General features: G+C 41.7%; 2 protein-coding genes across 4 annotated transcripts in view; one reads left to right on the forward strand and one right to left on the reverse strand.

Annotated features, from left to right (window-relative positions):
* yipf5 (Yip1 domain family, member 5) overlaps nucleotides 1-22,285 on the reverse strand; it is a 219,760-nt gene that overhangs the window by 76,220 nt on the left and 121,255 nt on the right. For all 3 annotated transcript variants that reach the window (XM_037748434.1, XM_037748433.1, XM_037748432.1), the window contains one exon: nucleotides 8,030-8,195. In XM_037748434.1, coding sequence (XP_037604362.1) covers nucleotides 8,030-8,087 — 58 coding nt within the window. In that variant the 5' untranslated portion in view covers nucleotides 8,088-8,195. The remainder of the gene's footprint in view (nucleotides 1-8,029; nucleotides 8,196-22,285) is intronic.
* kctd16b (potassium channel tetramerization domain containing 16b) overlaps nucleotides 1-22,285 on the forward strand; it is a 94,601-nt gene that overhangs the window by 39,191 nt on the left and 33,125 nt on the right. The window lies entirely within an intron of this gene.

Genomic DNA, 22,285 nt, shown 5'->3' on the forward strand with positions numbered 1-22,285 from the left:
CATTGATTCACCTGAAAATCCCCCTTAATTCACGTACTTGCACACACACACACACACACACACGGCTGTTTCTGGGGTGTTCTCAGCCACCGTGCTGTCTGGCTGACACAGATCCAACTGTACTTGGGCGTTGGATGCTGAGTGTGTCTGGTCGGAGCCAAGACGGCTTCGGGGCCAAAGTCTAATTCCTGCACATTCAATAGCAATCTGATTAGAGCTCTAAATGGCTTTTCCGCTCAACCTCTTAGCGCTTTCACAGTTTCTCTCTCCCCCCAACGCCCTATCTCAGTTCCTTTCACCGTCTCTCTTCTTCTCGGTGTCTCCCCCACCCGCCTTCTATCTTTATAATTACCTCTCTATCTTTCTCCCTTTCTCCCCTTATCCCTCTCACTCTCTTACTACTACTACTATACTGTCTCTAATACTGCTGCGCATCTCACTTCCTTTTTCCTTTCCCAATCTTTCGATTTCTTAACCTTGTCACTTAATCTCGCTAACATTGTCTTTCCCTCTCACTCCATTTCTTTCTTTTTCCAATTTTCTCCCCCCCTCACTTCCATCTTTTTTTCCCTCACCACCAGTCTCTCTGGGTTTCTTCTTTTATCCGCACCAGTCAGAGTGGAAGCTGTTCTCCATTCTTTTCCCTCACTCACCCCATTAGCCCATTAGAAGCTGCAGCAAGATGTACATTATTCTGGTCTCGGGGGACAGCATATCACTTTCACTATAGCCAGAGAGAATGGCGTGTACTCAAGGCGCAGGGGCCGGCACGCCTTGTTAGGTGTGTCTCAAGCTTGAACGATTAGCAATTACACTGTCTGGCTAAACTTCTTGGGACTTGATGGAGTCAGCAGCACTCTTGACCAATCAGATATCAGAATGAAGCTGTTTTCCACCCAGAGTGACTAAGCATTCGCTGCTGTGTGTTACTGTGTTTTAACGGAACAGTGTGTAACGTTTCAGGGGATCTATTAGCCAAAATGGGATATAATATATGGGGCGGCACGGTGGTGCAGTGGTTAGCCCTGTCACCTTACAGCAAGAGGGTCACAGGTTTGTATCCGGCTTGGGGCCCTTTCTGTGTGGAGTTTGCATGTTCTCCCCATGTTAGTGTGGGTTTTCTCCGAGTTTTCCGGCTTCCAGTCCAAAGACATGCAGGTTAGATTAACTGTTGATTTTAAATTGCCCGTTGTTTGTCGCTATCTGTCAGCCCTGTGATAGTCTGGCGACCAATGTCAGCTGGGATCAGCTCCAGCCCCCCCGCGACCCTGAATAGGATAAGTGGTTCCAGATAATGGATGGATGGATGGATGGAATATAATATTTCTAACTATGTTTTCATTCGTGTATAATCACCTGAAACTAAGAATCGTTGTGTTTTCGTTACCTTAGAATGAGCCCTTCATATCTACATAGGGAGCGGGTCCTCTCCATGGAGTACACCATGTTGCTCTGCCATGTTACTACAGTAGCCCAGAACGGACAAACCAAACACTGGCTCTAGAGAGAGCCTTTCACGTTTTCCTGACACGCATGTAAAACTGCGGTAACGTGAACCGCAGAGTGCATACCTGTGGTACCGCCAGCCGCCATTTGACTTCTATTGCTACTATAGTAGTGTTATTATAGTATGGATGGCCTCTGAGCAAGGCGAACGGCGTTGCTAAGGTTTTGCGGCTCACGTTACCTCAGTCTTGGAAAGGGAGGAGTGAGCGGAGGGTTACTCCACACCTCTAGATGCTGCCAAATTCTACACACAGTACCATTAAAATGAAAGCCTAGGCAGTGCCCTGTGGCGAAAAAAGTTGAAACAGAATCAACTTTTGGAGAAATGCAACCCTATGTCACGCCGCGGTGGACAATCACGTAATCGGCGATCAAATGGCTATTCAAATCAAATGGGTGAATCAAATGAGTGTTACTCAAATGGGCCATTTAAGTGACACTCCCACACCACTGCACAAACCTGCACTAATGGCGGTTTTGCACTCACTTCCTTGGAAAGGAAGGAGTGAGCGGAGGGGTACTCCAAAACATCTAGATACCGCCAAATCCTTCAAACAGTACCTTTAAAGTGAAAGTCTAGGTCTGCATCCAAGATTATGCAGGTCGTGTCTGATTTTAACTGGATAACATGCGTTGTAGTTTGTTTGAAGACGTGTAGAGCTCGGTCTTGCCACCCTTAATCTAATTCTCAAATGCACTGGTGCAAAACCACAATATACAAAGGAGAGGTACAACATAATCAATGTTTTTATGTGCCTGTCTGATAGCATCAAATGCCACGTCTGTGTTATATTCCTTTATGTGCCTCCCTTATGAGCTGCACAACACTCCTCTCCTTCATTTGTCGCTAACACACTTTCATAATTATGATTTGTAAAGCATTTCTGCTTCATCTAGCATTATGCAAAGGGTAGCCAGGGAGGTGGCAGAATGGTCAAAGAGATGCAAATTGAATGAGTCATATACTTCCAACAATGATAATGTGATACCTTGATGATCACTATTGGGAAAGTTCTCTTTTTCGCCAGTCGTCCTCCAGCAAGGTCAGAGCTCAAGATGCAGCACAGAAGCTGCAGAGATGAAGCTTGTTTGGAGAATTGAATGAGTTTAATGTCAAGAAAACATAACCAGTCCTGTTCTACACATAATCACTGGAAGAATCGCTTTGCGCTGGCTTGAGCCATTGTTTGTTTATGGCAGTTGCAATGTCGCCAAACCTCTTGGCAGCGTTAAATTGTGTGTTGTAAACCACTCTTGTGTAAGTAAGACCCTGGGCTGAGACATTGAGCATTAAAGCAGCAGTAGGCAAGAATGGAGCAAATATGATGTCACTATATCCTGACAGTAGTGCATGAGACAGGTAATCTGAAATAAATCATGTGCCTCTGTGTCCTCCGGTGCTCCTAATGGCATCTGCAAGATTTCACAGACCGGAGGAAAACAACCAATCAGAGCCGAACTGGAGCCAGTCATCTCTGAGCAGCTGTCAATCACTCACGGACTCCGATCAAGCGGTCAAACTAGGCAGCGCTGATCAAATATGAATGTAATGCCTATTTCTCGCCTCAAATGTTTTCAGAAACATCTTATAGTGTACTGTTTAGCTGTATTACAGTAACATAATATTGACTCATATTTGATCAGCGCTGCCTTCGCCCAATGTCGGCTGGGATCGGCTCCAGCCCCCCCGCGACCCCTAACGGGATAAGCGGTTGCAGATGGATGGATGGATGCCTAGTTTGACCGTTTGATCGGAGTTCGCGAGTGATTGACAGCTGTTTTAATGTGTAAAAAGCAACGTTTGTGCGAATGTGTGCCATACTCTCTGACAGATGTATTTCTCTGCACAGCTATGACAATGTGGGATGCGTGTTTGAATAGTATTATAGAGCGTTTTGTAATGTGTTGTCCTTGTTATCCCAGTTTGTGGATCATAGAGAACTCTGATCACAGGCAGAAGAGGGTGGCCAGGCTGTGATAATCTCCATCGCTCTTCATCCCTCACTTTAAACATCCTCAGCCTGCTGCCTTCTCTGGCCAGCTCAGCGTCACTTAGCATCATTCTGCCACCACCACACAAACACACGCACACACACACACCACCTCCTTTCATCCCTGCCCATCCCTCCCTCTGCCTCTGTAACCTAAAGCTCTTCTGCACCCCTGTAGCCCTTCAGCTCTCTGGCCGGTTACCCGGGCAGCAAAGTGATGGATTTGTTTTCATCAGACCTTGTGACCTCGCCTCTGGCCATGCACTGGCAACACTGCCCAGACTGTAGATGACATTTAGCCCTCCACCTCCGCCCCCGACTCGCCTCTGCAAGGACTGTGGATGACCTTTAAACTCTCAGTCTCCACCGTCATATTTACTCTGCTGATACATCACATATAAAGGCAGAGCGGGAGGGAGGGTAGTAATGAAGAGAAGAGAGGGTGGTAACTTTAGAGGGAAGGGTTTATAAGCTAGGGCAAGTTCATGCAGTACCAATTGATCACTGTCAGCTGTTTGCTGAGATGATAGAATCCGACAGCTGAGCATGAACTGTAATAAAAGCAAGTTAAAGGGGCATCAGCATAAATTCTGTCTTCACAGTATTTTCATTATTTGCTTCATATTTAGTTAGCTTGTTGTCAGTGTCTTCCTGAGTCTGGTTTCCAAGCATAGACGGTATTTAAGAAGTGGAGGTGGTCACTGTGACGTCACCCATTGGATTGTGGACTACGGTTTTGAAGCCTCTAGTTCGGCATTTTGGCCGTCGCCAACTGGGATTTTGGCCATCGCCATCTTGGTTCTCGGCCGTCACCATCTTGTTTTTTTGCAACCAGAAGTAACACGAGAGGGTGGAGCTAAGTACAACCGAATGCTGAATAAGACATTTTTAGGCGACCAAAATGTTACAATTAACTTTCATGAGCTGAAAACACACTGTGAAAGGGTTAAAGTTGTAAGATAAAAACACGGACAACTCCCAGACTTGACAAAGCCGTGGTAGCGACCTGTCAATCACAAGGTAGCCACGAACGAAAAAACACCCTGCTTTATGGTCTATTTGACTCTAAATGGGACCATAATTTACTAAATGAACATCATGCTGTAATGAAGAAGAATTGAGACCATAAACTCAAGTTTACAACGTTCACTGAGGTAATAAATCAAGTTTAGAAGTAGGCTCAATTTCTCATAGACTTCTATACAATCTGACTTCTTTCTGCAACCAGAGGAGTCGCCTCCTGCTGGCTATTAGAAATGAATGCAAGTTTAAAGCACTTCCACATTGGCTTCACTTTTTAGACCAGGAGGTTGCCGCCTGCTTCCATGGCTGTTATACGTTTAGTAAATTTGGACTGCAAGCCGAAACCTTAGATGACTAGACAATACGAGCCACTCGGGCCTGGTGTTCTCCCAGTGTTTGTTGTCCAGCTGTGATGAATGGTCTTGGACGACGCACAAAAGTGTTGTCTGAGCATCTCCTCTTTAATCAGCTTACTGTAGATGCAGATACAGCAGCATATGCCTGTATAGTTATTAATGGATGGACCACATGGAAAAAGAAATCTGCAGCAATGAAACAAGGGGACCGTGGCTGAAATTGGCTCCAGTTTCTCTGGTGAACAACCTGTTTGGTTTCTTAAGGGGGGATGGATTCTGCTGATTTAACACATCAAAATGTGTTTACTCATCACGGTTCGTACTACTCAGCATTTGAAAACTGTTGGATAATGTATTTTTGTGGCTCTGGAGGGAGATTTATCAAGTCTGAGAGAATATCACCAGAGCTGTCGGGGCAAATTACAAGTTAATAAAAGAAAAGTCTGTATTACAAACTGGGAGTGTGAAGTTTGAAAGATGTGGCCTTGAACCGTCTTTAACAAAATAATACTTTTTAGTTGCATTATGGGACGCGTAAGTTCCAGTGTTTTTGGAGCTTGACCCACACTAGAGACTAATAGTCAGGATATCTCAGCTTCTGCCCTATCAATCACTCTGTTTTAATCAGGGCTCCCTCCAGTTCATGGAAGTACAATACTACTTACTGCAACACTATCTGATACTGTATTTGAAACAATCATCAATCAATTTGAGAGTTAATGTCAGTATGTTACTAACAAACATATCCTCATACAACAGTTCATATTATATATTACCAAAAGTTATTCCTCATTTTTTGTGCGTTTTCCTACGAATGTCCAACACGTGACTCGCGTCAATTTCCACACCAGTCTTTTCAAAATAAACTTCCGTCTTCACAGGAAACAACTTGGTTAGGTTTAGGCAATAAAACTGCTTAGTTATATTAAGGAAATGATTGTGGTTTGGGTTCAAATAAATCCAAAAGTAGCGTAACTTAAGTACAGAAGTTTTAAGACAAATAAATAAACGTTGACTTCTGGTTTCAAACAGGCTATGAACGAAATTCCAATGTTGTTCTTTATACGTCCTGATTCACAATTCATGGATTTGCATACAAATTGATTTCGTGGGACATATACAGATTACAGGGCATTACTAATCGTAGGTATAGCTACAAACCGCGTATGAATACGGCCTGGTTGGTTTGACATGTCTCTTCCTGAACAATAAAATATACAGAAGTAATTAGTGAGTTTTAGAGGTGTAGAGTCAGGCTAGCCGTTTCCCCTCGCTTCCAGTCTTTATGCTAAGCTAGGTTAACTTTCCCTGACTGCAGCTCCGTACTTAACGTGCAGTCATAACACATCAATCTCAATCTCATCACTCTCACAAAAACAGCAATGATGCATATTTTGCTAAAATGTTAAACTGATCCTTTCCTTTCCTTTCTGTATAGGTATATAGCTACAAACGGTGTATGAGAACAGCCTGTACTAACACGGAGCATCTCAATTTAAATCAGATAGATGAAATAAGCAGCGGGTGCAAATTTGTATTGTGTGCAGCTAGATTTTCTCTTTGTGCGACATCTCAACAGAAGGAAAGAGGTAAAATGCTGTGAAACTGCACAGCGGATATTGAAAGACAGGACCACTTACTCTCACATAAAAGCATTGTGTTCCACTGTTGGGCATGTTGTACTAACACGTGTCCAGAGTACTTCTCAGGCTTTCCCCCTACACCATGCAGTGTCTACCAATAGCTGGCATGCAAATTTTTACAGCTCCAGCACTGCCCCCCGCGGCGACACAAGATGTGCGCTTCATCATGACAAGCTCTCAGACCATTGCAATTGTTCTGCCGTCACTTGAGCTGTCTCTTTGTCTTATTCCGTCTCTCACTCTCGCCCCTCTGTCTCGCACCGTTTCTCCGCCTCGCACCGTTTCTCCGCCTCGCTTTCTTGCTCTGTGCTTCTGAGCCACCCTATGACAAGTCCCCCCCTCCCACCGCGTGCTTTTATTGGTCGAGGCAAGCCATGCAAAGATGCCCCAAACAAATGTTAGAGAGGGATGTGTGAGTAGGGAGGAGGAATGGAGGCTTCTTCAATCCCATTCCCTCTAGGTCTCCTCATACAGCAAAATACCAGCGCTAGAAACGTCAGACACACTCACTGCTCCCCTCTCTGTCTGTCTGTCTGGCTCTCTCTGCAGATGTACAATCCCCACTCATTTTTTTCCAGCTCTCGGTCTCCCGCTGTCCGCGGTTTTGACATGCACCAAGCTTGTTTAGGCCCAATGATAAGGGGCCTTGTCATTGATGTGTGGTCAAAGTGTTTCTCTCTGTGGAAGTTAAAGGTGGCTGTTTTGACAGCAGATAAGGTGGAAGGTGGGTGTCGGAATGCTAATGCGTGCCAAAGGAGTCAGACGCTCCTTTCATCTATGGAGAGCAGAGGAGGTGAGCTGAGGCGTCTGGCACAACACAGGGGAGAACTTCAGGTGGTTTATTTCGACACGCCTTTCAACTGCTCTTTGACCCATTCATGTATGCTTGTAAGTAATAACTAAGCTTATCGTATGCTATATGAGTACCCAAATAAAGGACTAATGTTTGTTTTTGTGTGCACATACATGCGTCTGAATGCATCCATTTAGGCACCGCTGTGTATTGCACACAAAGATAATCACTACGAACAGTCCTATTACAGTTTTCCCATTTCCCCTGTAATATTGTGAGGAAGGCGAGCCAATTACAAAGGCGCACTGTTCCAATTACATAAACACTGATATCTAGCTTTGCAGTGGCAGCTGGTTGAATGGTGTTCTTGTTACGCTTAGCTGTTGCTTCATTCCTCTCCTCGCTAATTGCATCCCCGGAAAACAGGGAATTAAGAAGGTCAAGTGCCTCCTAAAATAACCCCCTCTCTCATTGGTAAGGGGGTAAGTAAGTAAGCGTCAGGGCCAGGAGAGAAGGAAGGAATAGGGATAGTGAGAGAAACAAATGGAGGGATATATGAGGAAAGAGAGCTGGGAAGGAAAGAAGAAGCGAGGGAGAGCGACAACTGGGCAAAAATCGAGAAAGCCAGAGGGAGACACGAATGGAAAAAAAAAAAGACCCGCATGGCTCATCGAGTCGCCCCCAGCGAACCTGCAGGTGTGACATTTGAACGCTTACCATTATCACCGCAACCTCGCTTCCCCAGGTCCGCTGATAGCTTCTTGAGGGGCAGCATATTGGGGTCAAGGAGGATGCTGTAGCAGCAGTGGAGGAGGCTGCGTCTGCGGCCGTACTCCAGGTGTGCGGGACTGGAAATGAGCTCGGGGCCCGGCTCTCGGCAGGGCTGTGGAGAGGTAAGCAAGAAGATGACTCAGGGGAGACAGGATCACAGTGGCAGGTTTACTCAGTCTTACACAGCCAGTCAATGACCCCCCTCACGCTGCTCTATCCAGACACACACACACACACACACCCTCCCTGTACTTCTTTCCTGCAGTGAAAACATCATTATAACCAGCAGTAGTCGCCTCCCAAGAATCAATTTTCCCGTTGAAGCCCGGTGGAGGAATAGCTCATTCCATTTCCTAAATGTTCTCATCATTGATCTGGGTCTTGACCACTTTCTGATAAATGGCATAAGCTTGTAAGGTGCACACACATACAAACATGCACACAGATGGAGGTCATATTTACCATGTATTTAGTAGGGATGCAAAACCAAACCGTAAAAATAAAAAAACGTTCAATCAAATTCAATGTTCAAACGAACATACAAACCGAACCGTGAGCTTGTTGAACTGTTGCACCACTATTTAATACGGGCCTGCTAATTATTTGATGAGGTGCCAGACACGTAGAAGAGGCAATTATTGATTTCCAATAATAAATATATACATACATTTGCATAAAGCAAGCATATTTGCCCACTCCCATGTTGATAAGAGTATTAAATACTTGACAAATCTCCCTTTAAGGTACATTTTGAACAAATAAAAATGTGTGATTAATCTTGATAAAAAATGGACAATCATGCAATTAATTGTGATTAATTATTTTACTCGATTGATAGCTCTAATAAAAATCATATTGGAAATGGGTATATTTTTCTGCCCCCTAATGTGCAAAACAAACCGAACCAAAACCCCAAAAATGCAACACAAACCAAACCACGGGGTTGTTTAACTGTTCATCAATAGTATTAAGCATTAAATAAATCTATTCTAATAAAGAATTAACATTTTCTTTTTGATTGTACTAAAAAATTAAGATGAAACAGTCTTTAAAAAGGGTGAAACATGGAGGATTGGTTTCAGCAATGCCATGAAATATAGTGAGGACTGGTGGTGCAACAGCGCTGAGTTAATATTTCCTGGAATGAAGATGGCTTCCCATTAAACATGCTGCAAAGAGGACTTTTGCTATCAAAGGTTTTCTGTTCCGCTATCAAAGGTAAACATGCTGGAAGTGTTTTTTCACATTAGCCTTTTATACATTTCACTATCTGGCTTTGTGAGGAACTCTGTTGAGTGCACTGAAAGAACAGGGTCTTGTTCTGTAAATCAATCCAGCAGATTTCCTGTGAAACCCAGTGGCAATGTAAAAATGCAGCGTAGAGACTGGCAGTCTTTTTATAATAACTCTACTGTCAAAATGATTGAATGATGCTATAATGCTACACAGCTAATATGCGATGGCAACCGCAGTTCAATAAGAAATATACTCGGCGGCAATGTACTGCTCTGTGGCAATGATAGCAAAGAGATGCAAGACGTAAAGTAGTTTAACTAGATTGGTTAGTGACACACATTACGCATGCACATTACCCAGTGGGTTCACGAGAGAGTAATTGCGAGGTAGAGAGCAGTGTGATGAGAAAAAAGGAATGGTAATTCCCTTCCCGCTTGAACTTGCGTTAAAAGCTTCATTCCCACTATTAGTGCTGGTACATCCAATTTCCAGAATTTAAGGAGCCACCATGCCCTCACCTGTGGAGGGAAAAGCTAGAAAAAATCCTATTTCAAGGTCCGCTTGTTAAACTTTTTCTGGGGCTTTCAAACTCTCTTGGACAATTTAGGAACATCCATCTGCTGTCATCTGTTCTTGTGGATATAAGCAGTATGTTGTCCTCCTACTCATGCTGATGAGATTATTTGCGAGAGTCTCGATTCCCACAGGTTTGACCTTTAGTTCTTTGCATACTGTAACTGAATTTTTGCATATTCATCACTGACTTCTCAAAAAAGTTGACTTATACCATAGACTGTATATAGGAGGTGGATGTAGTCACGGTGACGTTACCCATTGGTTTGCAAACTGCTGCTTTGAGTTCGGCATTTTGGCCAAGGCCATCTTGTTTTTTTACAACCAGAAGTGACACAAGAGGGTGGAGCTAAGTGCAACCGAATGCTGAATGAGACAGTTTTGTTACAATTAACTTTCATGAACTGAAAACACACTGTGAAAGGGTTAAAGCTCTAAGACGAAAACACGGACAACTCCCAGACCGGACAACGCCGTGGTAGCAACCTGTCAATCACAAGGTAACCATGCCCTAAAGCATCCCCTGCTTTATGGTGTATTTGACTCTAAATGGGACCATAATTTACTAAATGAACATCATGCTGTATTGAAGAAGACTTGAAACTAGCGATTGAGACAATAAACTCCTGTTTACAATATTTACTGAGGTAATAAATCAAGTGAGAAGTAGGCTCATTTTCTCGTAGACTTCTTTTTGCAACCAGGTTTCGCCCCCTGCTGGCTATTAGAAAGAATGCAAGATTAAGGCACTTCAGCATTGGCTTCACTTTTCAGACCCGCAGGTTGCCCACTGACTTATACTTCACTTTTGAGTGTTATCCAATAGCGGAAGGCAATCACTGGGACTGTCTGACAATCAAGGTTTTCAGTCATTGACATCATAAATTGGTTTGTACAACCCTGGACTCTAGCTCTCTGCAACTGTGGAGAAGATAAAGAGGAGGTAAAGAAAATAGACGGATGAATGTAATTTAATACAACATGCCGGGAGCGACATCAGTTATCATTCCATAAGAGACTGAGAGGGTGAAAATGATGAAATATGAACTATTTGACATAGAAATCACCAATGTTGATGCATTATAGGAAAAGGATTTTCTGCAGAAGGGCTTTAATTATGCAGTATGCAGAAATGCAACCATAATTAGGGAGAAATAGATTCCTGTAATCATACCTCTGACCACCAAACTTCTGTGTTATTGTGCCGTGGTCAGTTTGATCTGGTTGATGTGGTAAGACCACTAACATCAGCTAATGTTTCTGTGTAAGTGAAGATGATGATGTGTCAGTATCTGAGGCTTGAATTGCCATTTGCTACAACACTAATAAACACTATAATCATTATAAAAGTGTGGGTGAATGACCGCAGGAAAGAGCGCATGCAGTCCCCGTACTGTATCGGCTCCACACAGTAGAGTGAGCCGTGGCTCGAATCGCAGAAGTAACAACTGGGCGAAGCACATGAATACATCTAAATGGAAAATACCTTGAGCAATTTAAACTAGTGCCACTGTCACAAACACAATTCTCTGCCTCTAAGCCACTTCCTCTGTAAACAATTTCAATGGTGTGTTACAGTAAAGTCTGTGTGGGGAGCTCTGCCGCACTCTCGCATTTTCATTTTCCCCCCATTTCCCTTTTCTTCCCTCTCGCACTCTGGATCCTTTTTTCTACTTCTGTTTCTCCATTTTCTCTAGTCCACTCCCTCTAACCCATTCTGTTTTGAATGAATATGAAAAACCTCTCTCTGTCTCCCTCCCTCCTGCTCTCAGGCCTCTGTGTAGCTGCTGAAGTGAACCGAGCAGTATTTGCATTCTTAATGAGCGCTCTTTGAAAGGCACTGTGCCGTAACAGCACAGGCTGGGGCAATAAAAAAATACAATATAAACAAAAATATACATAGCCTGCTCTTTTAGAAAAGTCCTCGGTAATGAGTCAGTCGAGGGGAGGGGCAGTGCCAAGATGCTCTTTTCCAATTAATAATTGCCAATGTCTTTAAATCATTTCTTAAAATTAGCGCATAGAGAATAATCTTGGTTCATTTTGCTGTCAAACTGAATTGGAGCCTCCAAACTCCTCATTTAAATCAAAATATGTAATTCACAAAAAGGATTGTGTGGCTTTTGCGGTCGTTAAACCTGCACAAATAAGACAAAAACAAACCGTGTAATTCTCAAAGCACTAACAAAGGGTGAAATGCTCTCTTAACTGCACTGCTGAGCAAATAGTGTTATATTTAAATTAGGTAACATGCATACATTTGGCACAAAATTGGCCCCTTCCTATTGCAAAAACAGTTTGATTAACGAAGATCAGCGGTAATAGCCACACACAGTTCAACATATCCTCATACAACGATTCGTATGTTTTCTTACAAACGGGGTACAAACTCAATCAATATGTTTATGTTAACAATGGTTCAAATGACTGTGTATGTGAAAGGTGTCCCTCGCAGTGACGAACAATCAGAGAATTATAACCCAACTCAGCTCCAGCTAACCCGATCTCAGGGGAAGGCGTATAAATAATTTAAGCCTGCCATTTGTACGCTTCTTTTGCATGCCATTTTTACGCCACGCAACAAAACTATGGTAACGGCCACAGTTAGTATTAGGCAACAAAACCATTTAGTTAGGTTTAGGAAAAACGTCATGGTCGGGCTTAGAAATATCGCCACGCAGTACAACGTCTCCTCACGTGTCACACGTGACAATTTCCCCTTAAGTCTTATCAAAAGAAAATGACTTAGTCAGGTTTAGGAAAAGACTGACCTTATTAGGTTTAGGCAACAAAACTACTTAGTTAGGTTTAGGAAAAGATTGTGGTTTGGGTTAAAATAACTCTGGAAGACGCGTTACTTAAGTATAGAAGTTACGTGACAAATAAATCAACATTGACTTCTGGTTTCACAAGGGCCACAAACACCGAACTCCTTGGTGAAAGATTTGTTTGTTTTGTGAAGTTGTTTTTTGACCCACCCATCCACCTACCTATGCGACGTTTGTCATTCTTTATACTCCATTACATGGATTACATGCAAATTGATTTTGTGGGATATTTGTGGGATATATACGAATTGCAGTGCATTACTTTTTTGTAGGTACGAATGGTGTGAGAACAGCCTAGCGCAGTTACAGTGAAATTATTAACGTCTTCAGAGAGTTGGTGGTAACTGAAGTGCATTTACTGTATAAGGGGTGTCACGCCCAGACTTTCCAATGATCATGGCATATTAGTATCCCAAATACTGTTTCTCTCTGTCACAAGTTTTGATTTATGCCTCTGCACCTTGTCGGTCAGGACCTGTAGCTTGTGGTCTGAACATTTCATTACTCTCTGCCATTTTTCTGCCTGGTGCAGAGGCAACATTTATTCTTTGCCACATGGATAATTGCAATCAGATGCAAAACTTTATGGGCTTGTCTGTGATATCATTAGCGCAATATCTTTAGTGAATCGGACCTTGAGACGGGGAAGATAGCGGTTGCAAACAATGTGGCAATTCATGTTGCTATCAGTGGCTGCAATCCATTCTTTGTGAATTCGCCTGTCTGTGACAAACAGAGCTGCAGAGCCCTGAAGAATGATACGACTGGCTTACAAGATGCAAAATGTTCACATTGTCCCGGGGGAAACTCAGTTTTCAAGCCCAGCAAAGAAAACAGTGTGAGTCATACGCAACAGCAGACAACATACACCACGCTGAGTGGTAAACAACATTCTAAGGTTTCAGTTTAGCAATGCCAGCTCCCTTTTAAGCCCATTTTACAGGATTATTCCAGACATGCTGGATGTTAAACCCTGTCTCCTTCATGAAATTACTGCATATTTTCTGGTAAATTCTAGTTAGAATGGTTTTATAAATGTCCTACATTTTATTTATGTTATATTCAAAACATGAAATGGGTATATTGTAGCAGTTAAAGAAAGGCTTAACTGCTACAAAATCCTATTGCAAGAAGATTCAAGTCATGTTGGCATCTACTGTACATGACAAAGCATAAAACCTTATTTCTTTCCTTGTAAAGGCCTTAAGACATGATTGTGATAGTGAGCTACATAAAGTTAATGAATGTTATCTTGGCAGAAATGACTTGAGAACCCAATTTTCACTTTATTTGAAAATGCTAGCAAACTTCTTGAATTAGTTCAGCTGTAGGGGTATGGATTAGATTTAGGCGGCCAAAACATCATGGAGATTAGTTTAAGGTTTTATTCATGATGGAATACAAAGCCTTTTGCTCAGAATTAGAAACAAAATTAAAGCTGCTCTAATCAATATTTTTATGATAACAATGGTTCAAATGTCCCAAACTCAGCTCCACTCAGCTGTACGGCCATCCCGATCTCAGGGGAAGGCGTATAAATAGCTTGACATTACAAAGACTTTCCACGTTTTCCAAATTTTAGCCTTTTTGCAGGCCATTTTGTACGCCTCTTTTGCATGTAATTTCTACGCCACACAACAAAACAGTAACAGCCGCAGTTAGGTTTAAGCATAAAGGGTGTCACGCTCAGACTTTCCAGTACTCATGGCATATTACATCCCAAATATTGCTTCTCTCTGTCTCAAGTTTTGAGGAATGTCTCCAACGCGATATCACGCCAGAGAGTGTAATAGACCCACTTGTTCACCAGAGGATAGTGTGTCAGGGGTGAATATTACACATGTGTATAAGGTGCAGTACCAGCAGGGGGCAGCAAAACCACTCGATTTGGTTTAGGCAACAAAACCACTTAGTTAGGTTTAGGAAAAGCATCATGGTTGGGCTTAAAATAAGTATGTAAACTAAGTAAAATACATACGGAAACAGCATAATACAAGTACGGAAATCCCCTCACAAATGTCACTAAAAAACATGTGACAAAAGTCACTTCAAAATAACTCAACAACACTTTTGGACACCAGAGACCAGTCTCTTGGTTAAAATTCCTGTCTGTTGGACCCATTCACCTCCCACCTTCCCACCCAACATAAGAAGTCTCTCTAAATTTTTACTCTACGTCACTAGCTCTGAGCGCAGCATATTTACGGACATACTTTTACATTGCAGTCAATACAGAGGCGTACAAATGACACGCCGAAAGCAAGAACGGCGTTCTTATTGCATGTGAAATGGCTTGCGATTACCGTTTCACTCATACGCCTTTTAGTGCGACTGGGCCGGTACAGCTGTTTTTTATTGCATCTTTCAGGTCATTGTTTTGGTTTTACGGCCCGCAGCTTTACTGTTTTGGTTCACTCTAAACTCTGTCATTAGCATTGTGTTACCAGACGCAGCAGGCAGCTGTTGCAGTGAAAAACTTCTAAAAACCCACACACAATTGAGTTCTAACAAGTTCTTTACGACACCTCCTTTATGTGTTGCCTATGATATTACTCCTACAATTTTCAGCCTGGATTTGATGTTATTTAGAACCTGAATGATGGCAATTTGCAGGTAGTGGTATACTCTATAGTGGTAATGACACCGGTGAGAGGCTATTGTGTAGGAAAAACACAACCATCAAGCATTTAAATAGTACTGGCAAGATGGGGTATATCAAACAGTCCCACATTTTATCATCACTCTCCTGCACAAATTCATTTTTCACTCCATTTCCCAGAGCCCATCCAACCAGGAAGGAAGCCATGACCTCCTCTACCTGTAATAAATCAAGAGTGGGTACTGTAGAGTGTATCCACTCAAACATTTCATACATTCTAATGAGGCCTTCATAATGGCCCAAAATGTGAAATAAATTTTATTTTTTTAATTGACTTTTTGTGTTGATAAAGTGATTTTTCCGGAGAAAAAGACCGGTCCTTTTCTCATCGTTTCCCAACTTCATAAAGCAGCAATATGCTCGTGAGAGGGAAGGGAATTGTCCTGCTGCAATTTGTCTATTTCTATCTCCATGCATAATTTAAAACACAGGGCTATTTTAGGGGCACTGTGCAGGCTGGCAAGAGTGCAGGCAGAGTGTGAGCCAAGTGAATCTGAGTACAAGACTAATGATGGTAATGGCCACAATTATATAAATGGCCGTGTTCTCATTTGGCTCACAAAGTCACTGCCTTTTCCATCTCTCTCTCCCTCCCTGCCTATCTCCCTTTATCTTTACCTCACTTTGAACGACAGCCACCTGATCTGCCTCGACCCTCTTTTTCCATTTCTCACTTTCTCTACATCTCTCTTAGTCGGTTTCACCATCTGTGTCTGCTCAGACAGGTGAGGAGAGGAGAGAGAGGCCTCTAAGTCGTCTCAGTTCTGCTAACCTATCTAAAGCCGCAGCGACGCCGCCGCTGCGATGACAAAAATCCCAGAGTGCGTGACAGCAATCAGGAGGAGCTGCACTGTCATCGACCGTCACCCGGCTCACTCTTTGACATCTTTAGTGCGCTTGTTCTGAAGTTTAAAAAAGCACTCTCGGAGACTTAAAACATTTTCAAATCGTCACAGCCATTTCGAGAAAAGTTTTATAACGTTTTAGAGGAGTTAGCCTTCAAAAATACACCTGACAGGATTTTGTGTGGAAAAATACTATGTAGACACGTTATAGAGAACAAAAAAATACCATCTAGCCTAAGTGAAATGCCATACATTCACCTTATCTGCCTGGACAGAATTAAGTTGTTTGGTATAGTATTAAGAGAGGAAATCAAATTTAAAAATGGTCACCTTAAAGGGGACATATCAAGCTCATTTTCAGGTTCATACTTGTAATTTGGGTTTGTACTAAAACATGTTTACATGCTTTAATGTTCAAAAAACACATTATTTTCCTCATACTGTCTGTCTGAATATACCTTTATTTACCCTCTGTCTGAAACGCCCTGTTTTAGCACCTGTCTCTTTAAGCCCCCCTCCCAAAAAAGCCCAGTCTGCTCTGACTGGCTTGCGAAAAAAATAATAGGACCCCTATTTTATTTCTATGGGTGCGCTAGCTTGCTAATTCCACCATGCTTCAACACCACACTGGCTGCAGAAAACGAGCCGTATAAAGTTGTCACTAATCTGGTGATAACAATGTGCGGATGAAGATTTAAGTTGTTCAATTTGAACAATTTACTCTGGCTCCTTGTGCCTTGTAACATTACTACTCCACTGCTTGTTTAGTCGTTACTGCAGAACCTCACCTCAGTCCGTGATTTGCCGCAAGTCCGTTTAGGTTATATGGAAGTTAGCCCGCTACAATGGTCGATATGGCAACGGTACACATAAAAATGGCTGCTGCTCTGACCATGCTATGTTGATTTGAATGTGAATGTCCGTTCTACTCCTATATTCTATGAGCGCACCTTTGCAACGGTAGTTGCTGTCGGTGGAGATACTCAGATGGGGGGTGGTATACTCTAATGAGCCTGCATGTGACATAGGAAGGGAAGCCAAATCTGAATGGCTGCAATCACAGCATCATGGTGGTAAACATGCGTGGTTAGCCGTTGCAGCTCACTTCTACCAAAGTCTTTTAATCATAAAGATACCTGCACCATTGATCAATATTACCTACTCCAACTTTGATTGCTGGCTTTCTTTCTTCTTCTACCTTTTCCAACTTCCTCTTCATTACAGTAATTATTTATGTGTAGTTTAAATATTTGAAACTGTTCATTTCCAGACACCTCTGCACTCATTACTGTATTCTATTACTGCATAGAAGAGCTCTTTACATCGGCCCAGTTTCATGAAGTGCAAACGATGAAACTTTCATGCTTGGCCTTCTTACGCCGTTCAACATTCAGGTTTTTCTCAAGAGGAAGACGCTGGCTCAACACTGACGCTGACAGCACGGGTGTCACAATGTTCCAGGGGAGGCAAATTCTCTCTGCATGCACACACACACACATGTTCACATTTCTCTCTCCTTCAGTAGGCATCACACGCTGGTCAGGCCGACATGATTTATAGAGTTCTTTCTGAATAAATAATCCATCGCAGTACTGGGGAATCAGGAATGGGTGACGCATGCTTACAAGAGTAATGGGGAAGAGCGGGAATGGGACAGATGAGAGTCCATGGGGGGGATGAAGGTTAAGATAAGCAGAGAAGAGGTTGTTGGTTCACTTTTTAAACTTACTTATGCATTAAATTCTAGTCAATCAACAATACAATCTTACATGCAATTAGGTTGCTTTCAGTGGGTTTTGGGTTGATTTTCCTTCACAACCCATAAAATATCAAGTTAAAACAAACAATTGTTTTGAAACAGCTTTAGTAGCTGTTAGATTAGGTTTTTCAATTTCACTAAACACTGCATAATTAATCAGATATTAATCACAATCAAGATTTTGGCTTCCCACAATTAAATGAAGATGATCGACTGCGATACTGACACTTAAAATGCGTGCTCCGCTCATAGAAAACTCTGCTGCATATCAAATCAAACGCTTCCTAAACTAACAGCCAGCCACCAGCCAGCGATTGAGTTGCTCCCTCTCTACCTTGCGAGGATGGACGGGGCTCCCGGCGCAAAAAAGGCAACTGGGCAGACTATCCTTAGATGATTAAATCTTTAACTAAGGCACAAAGTTCTTCATAGATCTAGCCTCTCAACTTTACTATCAAAGTGCACCAGATTGATGCATTTAACATTAAAATGTAGCTTGAAAAATGTATATATCTATAAAATACATATATCGCTGAAAAAAACAAAACACTGCAATTTATGCAATTTTTTCCAACATTGTGCAGCCCTAATTTATACATTGGCAGAAATGCAGCACAACATGGAAGTGAACGCAGTGCTCAGCTTATTTTAATGTGAAAGAGCAATACAAATGTTTTGTTCCTAAAAATCAACGAATAATGTGATAAATAATTGTGATCTCAATATTGATCAAAATAATCAGGATTATCAGTTTGGCCATAATCGTGCAGCCATCCTACATACGCTTCTAAATAGTTTTAACCTCTGCATAATGTTGTTTGGATCCACAATCGGAGGAATTGGAGGAAAATGGGTGGAAGTAGTCACACAACCTAAGTTTCTAGTCTTCATTGCAGCAACTTTTAAAACATTCTGAAGCAGGCGTACAATTCTTTAAACTTATAAAAAGGGATCAGGAACTCCAGCCTCTCGAAATTTTGATCTGCAACAGTATTTCTGCTATTCTGCCATTCATGTCTGTAGCCTCGGCAGATGGAATGTGCAGGTGCACAAATGAGCAAGGCTGGGAATGAAGTGGCGTGATAAACACAAACATGTGATATGAAGCGGTAAGAAAGGGTATCAGTGTACACAGAGAGTGCTGAAAGCAATATGAGAAGCAGAAAGGAAGAAGTGGGATAAACAGAGTGATGCCAGGTTTGGATCAAAATCAGTTGTCTTCAACAAAATACATTTTTACTCTATGAAGCTGAAAGTTACACACAAGTAGTACACAACCATAGTGAAAAATGATACAGTAGAGTGACGGTAGTACACAACACTCAATACAATGTGTCTGTCATGAAGCACTCAACCAAAACACGTACACAAGATATTTTTAGTCTCACATAAATATATTAGAAGTACCACTGGTGTTTGAATGTACTGTGCTCCTATTCACTTCTATTGGGAAGCTGCAGTTGTTTGGGCTTTGTGCATCAATTATGCATGTGATGAGGGTGTTTGTAAAGCATTTATGCAAATGAGACTCATGTGAGCATCTGGCTAGTTCAAAGGTAACTACAGTGAAGGTAATGGAAGAAGCTACAGCATTAAATAGAGGATGGTATGAATGGGGAAGATAGAGGCCATTTACTTCTGTTGATGCTAAGTATCTAATGAAAGGTGGTGATTATGAGAGAAAGAAATGGAGAGTTGCCACATCTTTCTCTGAAATGAGCACTGAGGCCATGTCTTTGATGTCAAATTGAGCCATTGAACTCTGCAGTAATTTGCATTGAAAATAAACCCATAATAGATAGGATGCATGCGTAAAGCCATGCACAGAAAAAAAACAAGAAACAGAAAAGTATGCAGCATTTGCTGAGAGGTTCCTGCGTGTCACTGCCTCAGTGACGGAATCATTTCTTCAGTCGATAGTACCGAAGGCACGAGCACTGAACTGTATATTACAGGCACAGATTATTTTCTCCTCTTTAAGTCTGATTCGTCTTTAAACTCAGCATTGTTTTAAAGGGTAGTATGATACTTGATCATGTTTCTCTCAATTAAATGGAAATAGAAAAAAATGATCCGTGTCTCTTAGTATGCTACTGTAATAGATTAATTATTCTATACTCAGTTTAAAAGTGATGCTATTACCTTATTATGGCACCGACTGTTATCAGCTCATTAAATGGGCATTATCAGTGGTTATAAGCCTCATAGATGTGGGTCAGTAGGGGCCTGCTACACCTACTACGTTGTGAAGTTGAAAACAAAACTTAAAAGCAACACGTTCTAACACGTCAAACTGAATGAAACGTTGAACACAAACAAAACAGCTTGTTTAGGTTTAGGCAACAAAACTACTAGTAGGTTTAGCAGGCCCCTTTTGACCCACATCTATGAGCCTTATAACCATAGACTGCAGAAAATATGGACAAAGTCTCCGTGACGTCACCCGTAGGTTTCTGAAGAGCAAAAATTAAGCACGAAGTGGGCGGCTCCGGCCGTCGCCATCTCGGCAGTGACACCAACATCACAATCACGACCGAAAGGTTAATTTCAGTGACTCGAATTATCCGAGGTGACATTTATCAGACTATGGCAGCCATCTAAAGGGGCCATGCCCTTAATTATGCCTAACTTTAAGCCTTAATATAATTTAAACAGGTGAGCTATATAAAAAGTCACCCCCCTGTACAGTTGTCAGGAAAAGGGAAATTAGTTATAGACACCAAAAAGCTGTAAACATGTTTATTTCTGCTGTAAAGTTGGGCAGTTTAACATGGGGGTCTATGGGGATTGACTCCGTTTTGGAACCAGCGTCAAGTGGCCATTCGATGAATTGCAGTTTTTGGCACTTACGAATTGGCTTCTCTTCCCAGCACCGGAGGTCACAGCTTGCTTATAACCACTGATAAGGCCCATTTAATGACCTGATAACAGCCTAACCGGCTGATTATGTCCTGGAAGGGGTTATTCATCACGCTAATTTATAAATGAGGATAACTCAAACAGCTCTACTGTACATTTGTGTCTGGAGGATCAAGGAAACCAGATAGCTCTGATGTTCCTGTAATTGTTCTGCTCGGTTAGAGCAAGGAGTAGAGAATGTAAAAAAAAGTGTTGTTTTTTTCATCTAGGCCAGCTGGACGTGTGTGGGAAGGCAACTAATTGTGCCAAAAGACAATTTCAAGCAAAAAGTAAATTTATGGTGAACTTTAGAGAATATGTATTTAAGGGCGGTAATTTTTTTTTTCTAATAGGTAACTAATAATGTATCAGAATAGCATCACGACTGATTTATTATGGGCTACCACTGTTCTGAGTCAATTCTTGGCTGGGACCAGTAACTTCCTGGAATCTCCGCTGGTGGGCAACCAGTAACATCATGATGGGAGAGCTTATATTGGAAATGGGAATGGGAAATGGGAAAAGATATTCAAAGGGGAAACATACTTTGACACAAGATGGTGATATTTCCTAGCTAAATAGTTTTCAAGTTAACGCAAGCAAACGTTTTACGACAACCATCAAAACGTGGAAGGACCATTCATCTGATGCTGATGTTGAACTGGGTGATTATCAATACATGGCTGTAAAATATCAGTTGCATGTGTGATAGGGCTTCTGTGAAACTATTTTGGGTTTGGTCATCAAATAATAGATGGGATATTTATGTCAACATATAGAACTATGTTAACAAAAATACTAGGGCTGTCAAACAATTAAAAATATTTAATCGTGATTAATCGCAAATTAACTACACATTTTTTATCTGTTCACAATGTACCTTAGCATTTAATACTCTTATCAACATGGGAGTAGGCAAATATGCTTGCTTTATACAAATGTATGTATATAATTATTACTGGAAATCAATTAAAAACACAAAATAATAACAAATATTGTCCAGAAACCCTCACAGGTACTGCATTTAGCATAAAAAATATGCTCAAATCATATCATGGCAAACTGCAGCTCAACAGGCAACAACAGCTGTATCTTCACTCTAACAAGCTAAAAATTGCATGTCGCATTAAAGAAATTAGTGGCGTTAAAACTAATTTGTGTTAACGCGTTATTATCGCATTAACTTGGGCAGCCCTAAAAAAATACCAAGAAGGGTGCTGGGTTATTTGAATTATCTCAAAAATGTTTTATTCACCATTTGCTTGTCAAGCTGTGTAAACACATTCACATTTGGATTCAGTAAGCAGAAGAAAGTTTACTGCCAAATCAATTTACAGATCTTGTGATCAGACGAAGTTTATTTTGCAATCGTTATATTCCAACATAATTCGTCTGTATATCATT

Source organism: Sebastes umbrosus, chromosome 17 (assembly GCF_015220745.1).
Source record: "Sebastes umbrosus isolate fSebUmb1 chromosome 17, fSebUmb1.pri, whole genome shotgun sequence".
NCBI lineage: Eukaryota > Metazoa > Chordata > Actinopteri > Perciformes > Sebastidae > Sebastes > Sebastes umbrosus.